This window comes from Sinohyriopsis cumingii, chromosome 1, assembly GCF_028554795.1.
Source record: "Sinohyriopsis cumingii isolate HCF-2022 chromosome 1, ASM2855479v2, whole genome shotgun sequence".
Lineage (NCBI taxonomy): Eukaryota > Metazoa > Mollusca > Bivalvia > Unionida > Unionidae > Sinohyriopsis > Sinohyriopsis cumingii.
This window is the reverse complement of record NC_142961.1, coordinates 90,426,409-90,442,667: the sequence shown is the minus strand read 5'-3', so window position 1 is coordinate 90,442,667 and position 16,259 is coordinate 90,426,409. Positions and strand designations below refer to the sequence as shown.

The window sequence follows — 16,259 nt, the reverse complement described above, 5'->3', positions numbered from 1 at the left end:
GCATGAAAACGGGTGTTCAAGCTTTAAACAATTCACCAAGATATAAAGACAGTTGGCTTTTGTTTGTGACCTTTGTTGATTAGGGAATGAAAAGAAGCTTCCTGAGACTATTGTTAGAAGCACCTAAACTGTAAGGGCTATCACTAGTGCTGTGTACCTCTACTTGGAGATTACATGCATTTTTTCATCACATATAGCTTGGATTCAAAATCTTAAAATAACAATAACAGCTTCATCCTATTAAGGAAAAAAAGTGTTTCTGGCAGGTTGACCATCCATATTTCTTAATGAAGATCATAGCACTTTTTTCCCTCATGATAAAAAAAAAAAATCACATTAAATACATACAATGTGTATTAAAAAAATATAAACATGACCTGCCTAACATAATTTTAAAACCAGTGCAATAAAAAATATAGATCTTTTTTGCCTAACAGGAAAAAAGAAAGAAAATCAATTCAAAATAGAATTGCTTCAATCCTTTCCTGTAAAGATATAAAATAACATCTTGCTTTTGACCTTTGAGTTTCACTGGGTAACAGTAAGTACAATCAGAATATGAAATGTTTAAACACTGATTCATGTAGTATACCTTTACCTTTATATATACCATGTCATGCTCATCAAACAAAAATTAAGTTTAATTTGCATACTTAAAGCAGTCACTGCCGATAAGCTTCAATGACTGGAAACCAGGGTGAAACCATGAAATCACTGCTTGATTAAGAAACACATGGCTACTGACAGTAGAATACAGGTGACTGCTGATTACATGACATTTATATACATGTAGGAAATCTGCAGGGGGGTAATTAGACTAGCCACTGTAACCAAGTTTGACTGTAACATATTTACAACAATGACAATCACTCATTGGCTGAAATAAATTGCCAGAACAAATAATGTCTTTTTTCAGATGAGTACTGCATATAGTAAACTGTACACACTGAAAGTCTTGAACATAAACCATTTTTACTTAATCCCAGTCAACACTCATTGACCTTGGCCTTAGAGCAACTGACAATCAAATTGAAAGTATTCTTTCTTGTGCAAAGGAAAATGTGAACCAAACTGCATTAAAATCTGCCAAGGAAAACTTAAGATGCTAGCGGGAAACCAAAACAGATGCCCGACTGCACTTCCACCAGCCTGACCACTCAGAAAGATGTTGGTGAACTATAGCGCCTCACAACTTTCATTGGTTGTGTACACACAATATTAAAGATTAGTTTCACTAGATACACACAGAGGCTGGTGTCAGTTATAGAGTACACACCTAAAGGAAATACAATTTACAGTAGGGATACAAAAAAGTATGCCTAGGAAAGATGCTTACCAATATTCTTTTATATGTATTTAACATAAGTTTTGAAGATAGCTGACTCTTAAAGTTTTCACCAACCATGTTGACAGGTTTGGTAAACAAAGTACTTTTGATTACTATCTGTTTGTATAGCAACTATTTATATAGCAACTGATAAGCCTCTGCCAGTTAAATACAGTATCAGGTCTATCATTTGTGGTCCCTTCTAGTTTAAGTTAACAATGGCTGAGTATATAAAATAAATATAATCTTTTTTTAAAATCCCAGATCATACTGATACCCAGTATAGTAAAAGTCACATATACATTCAGTACAGACTCTTTCATTCAGGACACACGGTGGAGAACACCATATGAGCCACTGCATTTTGTTTACATACATGTGCATGAAACACATGTTATTGATTCTGCACCAAATGAATCTGGTGCTACTTTCATTATTGAGTACTCCTGAGTCAAGCCTGTAAGAATGCTAAAATTGCATCAGTAGAAATTTGTCTATATTTTTTTTCAAATTACACATAGGATAAGCTCTCAAAAGATATTTTCACTAAAATTTTAATTTTCATTATTAACCAATTATGGACCACCAAACCTGTAAAGTCTCTATTATTTCTTCACCCATTTCTAGACTGGTTCACAGTTTGTCCGTACAATTAGTACCGTGTGTCCTATAACCAGATTTAAATTTTTTAGAAAAAGTTGTATTTTTCTCATTGATATTGGAGCATAATTGTAAGAAAGAATTGGCCATGCCTGTGCATAGATAATAGTGCAATAGCATTTTATGTGATACCAATGTCTATAGCTAAATTGCATCCGTATTAAATGTTGCTGTGTGGTATTGTACTTATTAGTGGCTTATTCTTGTTATTAAAATAATTGTTTTCTGCCTTTGTATCTTCATGTTATCTTTCTATGGCATGCATGCTACACAAAAGAAACACAAGCATGCTGACATCAGCAAGTATGACATCACAGGGTACCAAATTACATGATGCATTGTATTTTCATCTCTCACTGGCTATAAGACAAGTTTTAAATGTTTTAAATTTCAAAACTGCATTTCTTTTCTTGCTGACTCTCACAGAAATAAGATGCAGTGCATCCCTATTCACATGAATCAAACAAAACAAAATAAGTGTGCCACATGACAGGTCAAAGTGATAAGAGGCCATTGCCCTTTTGTGACTAAAACAAATACACACACCCAAGAAGCATCAAGAGATGCTGACATTCCAAACTTATTTAAACTATCATCACATGTGATTCATCACCCCAAAATCTTAATAAAAAGGTATAAAAGCAAAATAAAAGTTCCATAAACTTTATTATATTAATAATTAAATAACATAGTGCTACTTTTTAGTATAAAACTATGGGGAAGGGTGTGGAGGCAAAGAATAGAGTAATTTCTTCAAGCCTGGTAATGCTCCCCACAACAAGGCGGAAAATGTGCATCAACCCAAAAGACACAGCAACATGAGGTCTGTTAGATAAGGACAACAAGAGACAAATTTGAAAAAGCTATCCAAAGTTCCTATGATGCTGACACTGATGTTGGAGACAGAAAGTGTATATACAAACTGTTGCGGCTCAAGCTATTAAGTATGCTGGAGGTGGAGAAATGTGTGAAAAACTTTGCGATGCCAAGACAAGTCCATTTCTCTATGCAATATTCAGACACTGATAAAACTTATCACGGCATAAACTACTTGTTAAATTTAAGTAATAGAACTGAACTGCATATTAAAGTTGTCTAATACATAAATCTATACCTACATTTACCCAAAACTCATAAAAAGTTAAGAAAAAGTCTCAAAATCATTACTGTGGCTACTTTCCACTATAAGCAGTGTTAAATTACTTACTTTTAATATAAAGCTGAATAAAATGCATAAATTATTGAACAAAAGAGAAACAAAACAAACCTTGCAATCACTCAATTACAGTCAAAGGGGAGGTAATACACCTTGATTTGGCAAACCAAATAGCAAGCTCTAATTTACAGCTAAATGATTCCTTACTATTACTTGATAGTAAGTGCAGGGCAATGTTGGCTTTATAAATAGCTTTTGTTTCAAATATGAAACCATATTTCTGACATGAAGCTTGTTTTCATCTATTCATAACAACATATCTGGTGAACAAAACACATCGCTTAGTGCACACAGGAAAAAATGCTGAGATGTGGAATAATGTGTTCTGAGAGCACCAGTTCCAACACCCTGACTATAAAGGTTTTCTATCATGGGACTTGGTACATGAAGAAAAAAGAGGTCTGGTGTGGTGGGAGAGAGCGATATGTTCACCATGCAGTTATACATCAAGAATGTTTCAACTGTATGAAGAGATGCCGAAGAAAGGGGAATTGGGGGAAGAAAAACTGCCTGTGTAAATAATGCAATACAGATAGGACTTTTGCAGACTTATATTGGGAATGAAGGGTTGAAAACTATTATTTTAAGTGAAAATGTCCCTCCCTGCTCCCTCAACAAAAGGGATGCAAAAAAGTTCCAATACTGTTTGCCAAATAATTTAATGTACCAATATGAGAAACATGCTGAACATAGAATAGGTGTCAAGGAGTTTAATTATATGATAAGAAATAAGACAGATATAATTCATATTCAATGTGACTCAACATATAATAATGCAATTTACAGGTTGAGGCAATGCAGCATGTGCAGTTTTGTGCACAGTCCTTGATTTTTACAATGTTCTCTGCTTTGATCTGCTGAGTGTGTCTCTAAAGTTAAATGATCAGTTTTGATACATAAGTGATTGTGACATAAGTGGCTTACATATAAAATCTTTTCCCACCCCCTTTTGGGGAATTGTTGCATGTGTTAAATGGTATTTAACCATATAGGCCAATATGTGGGCACCATCATATGAACTTCTGCCATCAGGCCATACTATGCTCTTTTCCACATGGCCTGCACTATGTACTGCCACTGTCCAGTGTATAAAACCATTCCCATCTGTCTTTTGTATAGATTTTTCTCCAAAATCACATGCAAACCATGACAAAAAGATTCCGTTATGATTGTCATATGCAAAAACCACCAAAATGATACTCTGGATGTACATGGTAACCATGGAAACAACTAGCTCCTATTATGGTATAGCTCGCATATAGGACACACGGTACTAATTCAACTCCAATAGTAAACACCATCATATTCAAAATTCTATAACTTAAAATTTCTGGGTGCTGATGATGAGACCTATAATTCTCCATGCACATCTACCCTTGGTGCAAGCTTATGTGTGGAGAACACCATATGAGCCACTGCATTTTGTTTACATACATGTGCATGAAACACATGTTATTGATTCTGCACCAAATGAATCAGGTGCTACTTTCATTATTGAGTACTCCTGAGTCAAGTCTGTAAGAATGCTAAAATTGCATCAGTAGAAATTTGTCTATATTTTTTTAAAATTACATATAGGATAAGCTCTCAAAAGATATTTTCACTAAAATTTTAATTTTCATTATTAACCAATTATGGACCACCAAACCCGTAAATACTCTATTATTTCTTCACCCATTTCTAGACTGGTTCACAGTTCATCCGTATAATTAGTACCGTGTGTCCTTCAAGGATGAACTTTATAGAACTGATTACATATACCTTTAAATGGTGATTAGTCATTTGGATCCTCCTATATCCATAATTCATTATTTACACATCCTGACAATCACATATGACAAAACTCAATGTTAAAGTATGTGACCATTTTGGAAGAGGTGAATCAAAAGGTACAAACTGGATCTCACGATGAAAGCTATGCATGTTGAAAATAAACTGGACATGCCCTATACTGTAACAACTAGACCTGAGGAGTTCTTTTCTTCACCAGGTTTAGTACCTATCCACCACTGTAAATGTCCAAAGTGATAGAACATTTCATCCGCCAGTTTCTTGATGACAATTAAGGTGCAGAATAATCAGGATTGAATAAACTTTCATTTAGTAAGAAATTTTAGAACCATATTTAATTTAAGATGTGTAAATCTTCCTATATGACCAAATCAACATACACTATAGTATTTATGCATTAATCCAGTAGCAGTTTAAAATACAGACAAATGAAAAACACAAAAAGATAGAAACCAAAAGGAGTCAGATGTCTGACAAGTAAGCTGCATATTTGTAAGTATAAAAGTAAACATAATCTATTCACATTAAATGCAAACTCACCTCTGCCAATTCAAACTCAATAAATGCAAAACCTCTGTGTTTTTCTGCAATTGAAAGAAGTATAATTCTTAATCAAGCATGAAATTATACAATTAAAAAAGACATACATATATACTTTTGAATTAAATAATTACATGCATATTTAATTTTCCACATAGAACAAAACAAAAATGACAAAATTTGTATTTGTAAAATGTATAAAAAGAAGAAGAAAAAAAACTGAATAATTGCTACAATGGCATGAACATAAAATCATTTTATCAACATATACATATAAGTCATGGACTGATAAAATCGCTAATGCCACTGTTTATCATAATATTCACCATTCATGCATTCTAACAAAATACTGAAAGAAAGGAAATGATTTGTTAAAAAAGCTATCTGACATAAACAGTTCTTTGAAACAATCAAGATGTTAGGTTTAAAAGATGTTCAATTATTCAGTTTGGAATTAAGAGGTGCCACCCCTTAAATCAGTCAAAGAAGTTGCTTGTAATTCCAATCTTTTTCAGAATGCTCCAAACGTAGTAATGTGATACATTCAACATCTTTGTTAGTGACTAATCTAATAACAACATTCACATGCGGTGCACGAATTGATCTGAGAGGGAATGAAGAGAGTCAGGCCTGCTTATTTTAAGTGAATCTGAGATGAAAAAAGTTTGCATTAGATAAAAATAAGACTCGGGTGAATATTGGTGATCAGCTGAGGTGCTGGAATACACAATGAAGGGCAAACATAGGATGAAGACAATCTGACCCAGCATGGTGTTAGCTTCTTATGTTTACAATGGTGATGTCAACAAATATTGTGTGCCAGCTTTCAAATGAAACTGGTTGACATATGGATGTTGACAATCAACATCTTATTAATTTGTACATATGTGGAAAATGGCAAGGTATCTCAGTTTCAGAGAGAAATTACATGGCACAAAATGTAATGAAACATCAATATTATCTGATTTTAATGAAACCCAACAATGTTTAGGACCAATGTCTTTCAAGATTTATTATTGTTCACATCAGTTGGCATATACAACCTTTTTGCATGTAACAATGGCATTGGCAATTTAATTGTACTAACAAGATTTTTGTCAAAATAGTAACCTACTAAATGTGTGTTTATCATTCACATAAAAATAGTAAAGTTTGTTACCAAATTTGTTATGTTGAAATTTCTGAAGAATAAGAGAGATACTTTCAGTACTCAGCTGCTTAAAGGAGGAACATTCATCTTGGAATTTCTGGAAATTCTTTTTTGCAAGTAAAGTGTTATTCCTCCAAAGGGACTCTTGTTTACAAAAACTACTTATATATACTTTTGCTTATTATTTTAAGAATAATAAACACATATTTATTAGGTTGACTCTGTTTCATACTAGTACATATAGTAGGATGACTCTACCTGCTTCATACTAGTACATGTAGTAGGATCACTCTACCTGCTTCATACTAGTACATGTAGTAGGATCACTCTACCTGCTTCATACTAGTACATGTAGTAGGATCACTCTACCTGTTTCATGCTATTACATGCAAAAGGATGACTGCACCTATTTCATACAAGAAAATATATTACGACGATGCCACCTTTTTCATACCAGTACATGACTGTTTCACACTAGTACATGCAGAAGGATGATTCTACCTATTTCATACCAGTACATGTAGTAGGAAGACTCTACCTGTTTCATACTAGTACATGCAAAAGGATGATTCTGCTTATTTCATACTAGTACATGTCATAGGATGATTCTACTGGTTTCATATTAAATACATGTCATAGAATGACTCTACCTATTTGATACTATTACATGTAGTAGGATGACTACCTATTTGATACTATTACATGTAGTAGGATGACTACCTATTTCATACTAGTACACATAGGATGACTACCTATTTCATAGTACTACATATAGTAGGATGACTACCTATTTCATACCAGTACATATAGTAGAATGATTCTACCCGTTTTATATTATTACATGTGGTAGGATGACTGCCTATTTCATACTAGTATATGTAGTAGGATGGCTCTACCTGTTTCATAATCTAATGGAATCTGAATGTCAGTTACGTCACCAAATGGAATAAATGCAGCATGGAGTGTCTTCTCATCTACCTCTTCTGACAAACCTCCTGGGAAAATAAAAAGACAATATTGCAGCAGTTTCTTTTTCATGGAAGACAAAAATGTAATTTTTTTCAGAATGTAGGTTTTGACGATATTTTCATGATCTATATGTTGCTCCTACAATGGTTAAGATTTCCAGCAATTAATAAAATTAATGTGCTATGTCATACAAGAAAAATAATTAGGTACAAATATGGTCCTTGCAAGGCATGTGTGCAAATAATTAGTAGAACAATCTATTATCTACATGCATTGCATCTATTTCAGTGTGGTAGAGTAATACATACTCCTTTCCACAGTAATCAATCAGAATCCAACTTCAAGAACAGTTGGAATCATATCAATTATTGAGTGTTTGAAAAGATCTGATGCAGTGGATTCAAAGAGATGAATTAAACTTATCTGGGTCTAAATAACTCAAATAGTAGCTGAAGACTGCTCCAAATCCAAAATTTCTGCAGTCAAACTTCGTTTAAACTCATCTCTCAAGCTCAGGGTTCTCACTAGTATTTTCAAAAGTTCAGGAATCCTAACAGGGGGAAAAGGTACAGTCCCACTACTAGTATTACCAAAACCTTTGATTTGGAGCCCAACACTTAGGATTACCAAACATTGTTATTCAGTTATCAAGCGCTATTGCAATCAAGGTATAACCTTTTGCACATGGAAGTAAAGCAGACTTTATCTATGGTTATATAACTCACCTCAGTAATACTTAACTACATGTATTTCAATACCTTAGCTTTTTTCTCATTTCTCTCCTGCTTTAATTATCTCACAACATATTTATTTAAGGCAGTGAGTGGAAATTATGGCTTCCATACACAGCTGAGGTCTCATTAGGATTTTAAAATTCAAAGTAAAGGACTCTTCTTTTGGTAAAATAGCAGTCCCATCAGCAAAAGTTGCAGTCTCCTTACAGAAAATCTGGAATTTTGCAGATTAGAAGTACCAGTATTTGCCATTGAGTTTTAAGTTTCTCCATTCTTTCCACTGATAAATAGCTCGTTTGTCCATCAGAGTGAGACTAAATATGTGTAATTAAATGTTTCCAAGACCTCTCTACAGTATAGATAATCCAAGACCTCTCTACAGTATAGATATGTATGCATTGAAGCATAAAATGATTTGCATTTATTTTTTTGAAAAATTAAAATAAAATATACACACGTACAAGGTAATATTTTATTAACATATAACAGAAATGTTGCCGATATATCAAATAACTTTATTGACCTCTGTGAATGAAACACTTTACAAAGCAGGGAAAGGCTTCATCATATTTGGCTAATTTCTGTCGGTCTTTAAATATGTAATCTGGGGCAGCAATGAAATCAATATAAAATTAGTACCCTACAAAATGTATTGACACTATAGTATGTAAATTTAAAAGAAAATGTTTTTTGTTTTTGTTGTAGGGTTTAATGCCATTTTTCAGCACACAATAGGCTTTACATGGTGGCCAGTATTAATGGTGGAGGAAGAACCTGGGAAAACCCCTAAAAGAACCACTGACCCACGAGAAGCTACTAGCAAGCTTTCTCACATATCCACATTAGAAAAGAAAATGGTAATAAATATAAAAACCACTCAAATCTTGGGAACCTCATTCTCTCAGGATCTGCTCTGGAGGTAAGTCAAGATAAAGTTCTCATAGTATCTGCTTACCATTCTGTTTGTACACCTCTACCAATTCCAAAAATGAATAGTATCAAGGTTATACAAAAATGCACTAAACTTTAGTCATTTCACTAATCAATCTATAATTTCTAACCTGATGGTCACCATATGGCCATAACATTGTCATCTTGCTCACATTTCAAAACCATATGGAAGCTGTCAATGTGAACAACCAGAGAGACTGCTGAATGTTTTTCTTCTGGTCCCTAGAACAGTACATTTTCAATCAAATCTGTAACATAGGTTTCCAGTATATGCTGTCTGAAAAAATAGGCTCACCCAAGCAAATATGGCAAATGGCAGGGGCCCTGGGTAGGCATGTGGTCAAAACCACTCACTGTTACTGGTCACTGTCATCTGACCTCTGTCCATATGGGATTTGAGTCTCATGCTCAGTCAATGTGGTTACATGAGAACGTTTGTCTATAGGTTCCACTGAGTCTGTGGTTTTTACCAGGGTTTTCCTGGTTTCTATCTCCACCAGATATACTGGTTGTCATGTATAGCCTATCATGTGCTGAAAAACTGTGTTAAACCCAAAACAAACAAGCAAGAAATTCCAATCTGGTTTGAATGAACAAGAAGTTGAGTGTTTGAGACACCCTTGTTACAATCTGGTAGCAAATTATAAATTGATGAATTATAAGATTAAGTTTGGTGCATTTTTTTTATATTCTTGATCATTTTTGTTTTTAAACTTGATAGGGATGGGGTTATAAAAAAAGGGGTTAAAAAAGGAGGGTAAGCAAATGCTATAACTGACATGCTAAACACTGTGCCACAAAAACATCTCATAAATGGAGGAGGGTTGCCGTAAAATGTTGTCAAGTTTACCAGGCAAAACAGAACCATGCCAAAAGCACTATGATAAATTGATAGAATTATCTGTATTAATAGTTCAGAAGAATAAAAAAAATACTGGTTAACTCAGTCGAGTCACCAGTAATTAACACTCTGATTGTAGGCGATATGATATGGTAGGGTTTGTTTGTAAACAATGCACACAAATATGCAATGGCAGCTACTACAGAATTGTTTAGGTGTTCTTCCACTCCAGATCATTGGCGGAAACATCTGAACATCAACACCATTTCCGAGCGCATCCGTCATAAATAAGTATAATTGCAATTAGCGTCTGCCACCTAGTCCCATTAGTTAGAAGCCCAAAAGTAGGATTGTAGAATCGTGCCACTTAACGCTATCATTACTAAATTACGCAACCCTTACAATTTCAATTTGCAAGCGAAATTATGATACATACGAAAATAGAAAACTTTTACATTGTAGGTCAAAAATTCTTCTTACAAAAAAATTCAGACAGCGCTCAAATACTTTTACATTTAGTCCTGCTTTAATAATGAACTACACATTACATATATTGCGGAAACTGATGATACGAACCTACGTAAATTATACGCTTATTATTCGTTGACATCTCCCTGGACTATTTCTCTTCATATAAGTATGTCTAAAACGGAGGGCGAACGCAACGTCCAACACTCAGGACACAAGCAGACTGCGAACAAGCTGGCATATTTATGAATGTTCGCTACTGCTGATCGTTACAGCTCACATGACTAAATGTGTTATAACACGAAACAACATTATCCATACTAAAGATAAATCCACTATAATAAATTTTGTATAGATAAGGTTATTTCGTGGTTTCCGAAATTTTCGTCGTATTTTATTGATAAAGCATCAGACTCTTGTAATTTAATTGCTCTGGTCATCGTCGTCGTGGTCATCATTATCACCATCATCATGAATGTATTTGTTCTGGTACTATTCTGAAGAATTAAATTCGAAAATTTAAGATTACTGTACGTGGATAAAATAACAAGTACTTAAAAACACGATAATGATCTTGACCAAAAGGAAGCTATCCAAACACTTTCTTCAACATCAGTATAGTTTTGCTCGTTTCGTTAAAGAAAAGTAATTCGATTTCGGCATTCCTGGCTTTCATCGCATTCCAGGCAACTGAAATATAGGTCAATGCATTTTAAGACACATCTGGCGGAATTTTAATTTTACAGAAAAAGACATCAGAGTAAGTAAATTCCGACTACAGCAATATGACTTTAATTTGTAGAAAGTGTTGATATATCGGATGCCAATTATGTTAAAATGTGGCCTCTCATTCCCCTATTAGTCGACCGGAGAACACGCTACACACCGACATTATTTAAGCAGTAAGACGTGGACCCAAACAAATATCAGGGTCGATGTCTTACATTGTTGGGCTACCTCAGTAAAAATGAGTAGATGCTATGCATACCAGATTTGTAAGGAATGCTGCATATATCTCGAACACTCGTGTGTTTGATATTGTGAATTATTTTATTATAATACTGCGCCACAGATAAATCATTTCTATAAGAAATAGGAACGAAAAAATCACAAGTAGGACATTTTCGGCAAGTAAACATTCTGATCCATCATTTTTTAAATCCTTGAGAATCCAGTTTGATTTTAGCAATACATACTCTACAAATACATTCATGATTTATTTGACACCCTACACGAAAAGGTATTTGTCTTTTTAGTGGTTGGCCTGACTCTAAAATCTATCCTAAAGTAAGCATTATTTCTTAGCAATTTCAGTATTTCCCTTACATTGCCAGATATTACATGTATACAACTTATATTTTGTTTCATATAGCGTTGCAAATTGTATCCGCCTCTGTTTCTTATTGAATCTTCACGTCGGCTTCTGGAAATGTTGCTACGATAACCGAATTCGTCTCGTGCATGAATGATTTAAACATAATTCACAATGAGATAAAGCACAACACGATTCTTTTGATGCACGATGAAAAAGATTGGTCTGTATACACATAATCCGCCATGTTCGTCCTGATTTATATAAGAGTTCATGTTTGACACCTCAAAGAATCAAAAGGAGGCAACCATATTATGGACGAATATAGCTAAATAGAAATGCTGTTTAATCTTCAATAAACAAATCGACTCTTCCACAAATTATAGCGGCATCGAAAAATTGTATGTAAACAGAACACGGTGCTTTTAGCATGTATTAAATGAGATGTTTTATGATCTATGTCGATTTAAACGATGCTGAAATACTTGGTGGGCGAAACGAATTAGTTACTTTTAGCTACATTTAATAACATTAATATGAAAATTCATTGAGCAACAGATGATATCATTCACCGCGCTGCATGGAACGAACTATAACTTTGCGAATAATTATAATTGCACTAGATATATTTAGTAAATATTTGCTATTACAATAAGTAATTTAATTTCCTACATAAGGATATGTCACAGCCATACAGAACGAGTTTTGAAACACTTGAACCCAAGTGACCGTGCATCACACAGCCAGTAGCTCTCAAGAGTACCGAAGTCCGCCTTAGAATGAAATTTTAGGGTATTTTGTAAGCGTCCTAGAGACTTGATTGAATCATGAATAATAAAAATGTATAGTTTGGTTCCCAAAGATTTTGACGTCTTTTACATGCGCTTGCAAATTATAAACATGGGTGGAAACAACTATGTAAAGTTTATTTTTTTTATCTATATCATAGAAATTGTCGTACTTAATCTCTTATCATATTAGTTTATATGTTTTACTATAAAATGTATCCTTTCTCTGTTTCAGCAAATTCTCGCGCCGTTTGCAACAATTTAAAGTTTCAAGTGTAACTTTACCAATAGAAGACCTGAAGACGTAAGTTATGGCACAGGGGTTCGTTGCAAAGAAAACGGAGTTTCCTCCATGAATCAAGGGATTGGGGGGGGGGGTCTAACCCGTAACATTAAATTGTTACAGATTAGACCCACCCACCCCATCCCTTGATTCATGGAGGATACTCATAATTTTCTTTGTAACGAACCCCGTGAGTTATGGTAGCTTCCTATAGTCTGACTCTACATCTCGTTTGTTTGTACCCCCCCCCCCACCGATTTCAAAAACGAGAATGTTTAATGTGATAAAAAGTGCACAGAACTAAGTCAATTGAATCATTGATTTATAATTTCTAACCTGACTGTGACCAGAATGGTAATAATGCTGGCATCCCCTGCACCATTTCATGCTTAACGGACTTTCCATACTAACACGGCACCATATTGCGTACACTATAGGTTATTTTATTTCCATCAGACAACATAATAAGTTTATCCTGTTCGGCAATGCTGAATAATTGCGTAAATTACATAACTTTGAGAGTTTGGAATTATATCCCTCTGCATACATGAACATAGAAATTAAACCACTTGTTAAATCCACATGAAAAGCGTAGTTGTCATTTTCCTTTGGTTGATTCGACATTGAAAATATCAGAAGCAGATGACTTATATATGTACTTATGTAGTCATGATTCACCCCTTTGCTGAAAATGGACTTGTCCAGAAACTGGAAATGGATCCAAAAATGTCCGGCTATTGCACTGAAAACTTTGTTTAAGCATGAAATGCGCATAAGATGATGGTGTTAGGGCCACTCTACTCAGAGTCGGGTTAGAAACTATAAATCAATAAATGAACTAAGTTCCTTACACTTTTTATAACATTAAAGGTTTCCATTATTTAAATCGGTAGGGGGGTACAAACAAACAGGTTTTTATTATCAGACTATATGATATCGTGGGTTCTATGGTATCGGGGTATTCCATGTTTGTGGTATTTTTTCTGCATGCTGCCACTAATCTTGTACACTACGTGACCATAAGTTAATAGTTCTGCATTACTGTTTGATTTCAGGAAAGTATCAGAATTGCAAACGAGTGCACTATTTTAAATATACCCTCATGGATATAATTCTTTCACATAATAGCCATACCCCATCATCTCAGATAAAATCTATATCTTAAAATCGCTATCATTGTAACAGATCAGTGAACCAGTGTGTTATCTGATACTGTCCAATGATGTTATGCAATAATTAGATCACATGATTACCATATTTGTCAAGAACCAAGAGATCGACAGGTGTTGATTTTAAAACTTTGTTGTACATGATTTATTTCTTTTCATTGACACATTGGAGTTGTTTGAACAGTCTGAGGTTGACATGTACTTTCATGCTCATGTTGGCGGTCCATTCTCAGCAATAATTCCGGTGCAACTCTCATTGTCACAGGTGATTACAGATGCATTTCTTTACTTCTCTGATAAGTTTTTGTTGGAGGGCACAGATGGTAGAGTGAGTGCAATGGAAGTAGCATTGATTTTTCAACTTGACATCAAGATCCTAACATTAGGACAAGCATTGTAAAAATATATTTCTGTGATACCAGAGTAACTTCCACTGCATAACTTGGTATGTACATGGCATCTATTTATCAATTGATTCCTGCAGCCATGTGACTTAAACTGGAAATTAAATGCATTTTAACATAGAAAAAAGAACAACAAATAGACACATATAATATATTGAAGGTTGTTTTTTTAATATTGTTATTTGCTAATAGCAAACTTTGAGACTGAAGATACCATAGTATTCCAGTATAAATATTCTTCAGGGTCCTTGATATTTCTCTTTAATTCATTTTTTACCCTTTTAAAAGTACACATTAAATTTCAGTGATATATAGGTGCAGGAGTATAGTAAAAGTCATACAGGTCATATGGGCACATTTACTCAAATTCAATTTTAGTTGTCCTAAAATTATAACTTAAAATAGTTTGACCAAAGTCTATTCAGTCCTGAATGTTGAATGCCTAGCACCTTAAATGTCATCAAAAATCTCTCAGACAAAAATTATTGATTGCTTTGGACTTTTACAATGGTAGCTAGTACTAAACTGGGTGAAGAAAAGACAATGTCAGGTTAAATCATCACAACATAGGTAGTATGAATTATTTTTCAACATGCATAGCTTTCATTTTGACATCACCACACATGATATTCAGTCCAGTTTGTACTGGATTACACTTTTAGGTTTATCTGGTCCAAAAATGTCCCCATAAATTAACATTGATTATGCCGTAAGTTTTTCTGATGGCATGTAAATAATAACCTTCCTGTGGAATATGAATTTATGAGGATCCAACATAAGTGAATAATTGCCATTTAAAGGTATGTGTAATCGAATTTCCATCAAATGACATCCATTACTAAAATAGTCCTACATTGACCTGTCTGACTTTTTCTACAGAATCAGCAGAGGCTTTAGCATTGTTTAACTAGCTACTTCATTTTATAATAAAACAGCAAGTTTTGAGTATGAATCTAATAATGATGGCAGTGTTACAAAGTTTTACAATAATAACAAATTAACATGCATCAGGGTATTGTTATTTAATTGAATATGGAAGAGTTGTACAGTATTTTCACAGAAAGGATTTATTTTGTATAAAACCCAGAAACATTTTTTCTTTACTTCACAAGTTTGTTGCCGTGTTTCCACTGATAACACTCATTGTGATTATTAAGTTTTCACACATAACAGGTTCTCAGTAGTTTCTGATCCAGACTTTCTCAATTCATTGGTATTGTATATCTATATTAAGATTTGACCAACAATTTGTTGTTCACCTGTTTTTTCTTCAGATGGTATAGGTGGTGGATAACAATTGTGTAAGGCACAATTTGTGCTGGATCATCAGTATTATTGATCCTGTGGAGTATCTGGCCACTCACTACCAATTAATAACATGTCTTAACCTTATATCAAAACCTGTATTACTGAAGATTGACTGATGAGGGGGATGGTGATGACATGCTGCTTTTGCCTTTGGGGTGATGCTACTTTCTATTCGTTTATTACCAATTCCGATCAGAGGTTAATATCCAATGGATGCAGTGGTGTTCTGTTACATAAGCAATCAATACTAAAAATGTGAGTGTTCAGAAGGATTTAATACCATGACTGAAAGAAGAGGATTATACTTAACTGCCTGCATACAAAAGTCAGTTGAAATTAATATACTAA

At 34.1% G+C, this 16,259-nt stretch overlaps 2 protein-coding genes across 5 annotated transcripts in view; one reads left to right on the top strand and one right to left on the bottom strand.

The window, feature by feature from the left end:
• LOC149807326 (peptidyl-prolyl cis-trans isomerase E-like) overlaps window positions 1-10,894 on the bottom strand; it is a 75,896-nt gene extending 65,002 nt beyond the window's left edge. Inside the window, exons 1-3 of the mRNA XM_089965377.1 lie at window positions 10,756-10,894; window positions 7,581-7,679; window positions 5,535-5,578 (exon numbers count right to left, since the gene is read on the bottom strand). Of these exons, the coding sequence (XP_089821503.1) occupies window positions 5,535-5,578; window positions 7,581-7,679; window positions 10,756-10,789 (177 nt within the window). The 5' untranslated portion in view covers window positions 10,790-10,894. The remainder of the gene's footprint in view (window positions 1-5,534; window positions 5,579-7,580; window positions 7,680-10,755) is intronic.
• Window positions 10,895-12,784: 1,890 nt separating this feature from the next.
• Window positions 12,785-16,259, top strand: part of LOC149807325 (structural maintenance of chromosomes protein 6-like) — a 106,130-nt gene continuing 102,655 nt past the window's right edge. The window contains exons 1-3 of one of the 4 annotated variants that reach the window (XM_089965333.1): window positions 12,785-12,877; window positions 12,983-13,051; window positions 14,372-14,464. The gene's annotated coding sequence lies outside the window, so the exon portion shown is untranslated. The remainder of the gene's footprint in view (window positions 12,878-12,982; window positions 13,052-14,371; window positions 14,465-16,259) is intronic. The other 3 variants (XM_089965341.1, XM_089965351.1, XM_089965324.1) reach the window with 3 other exon arrangements.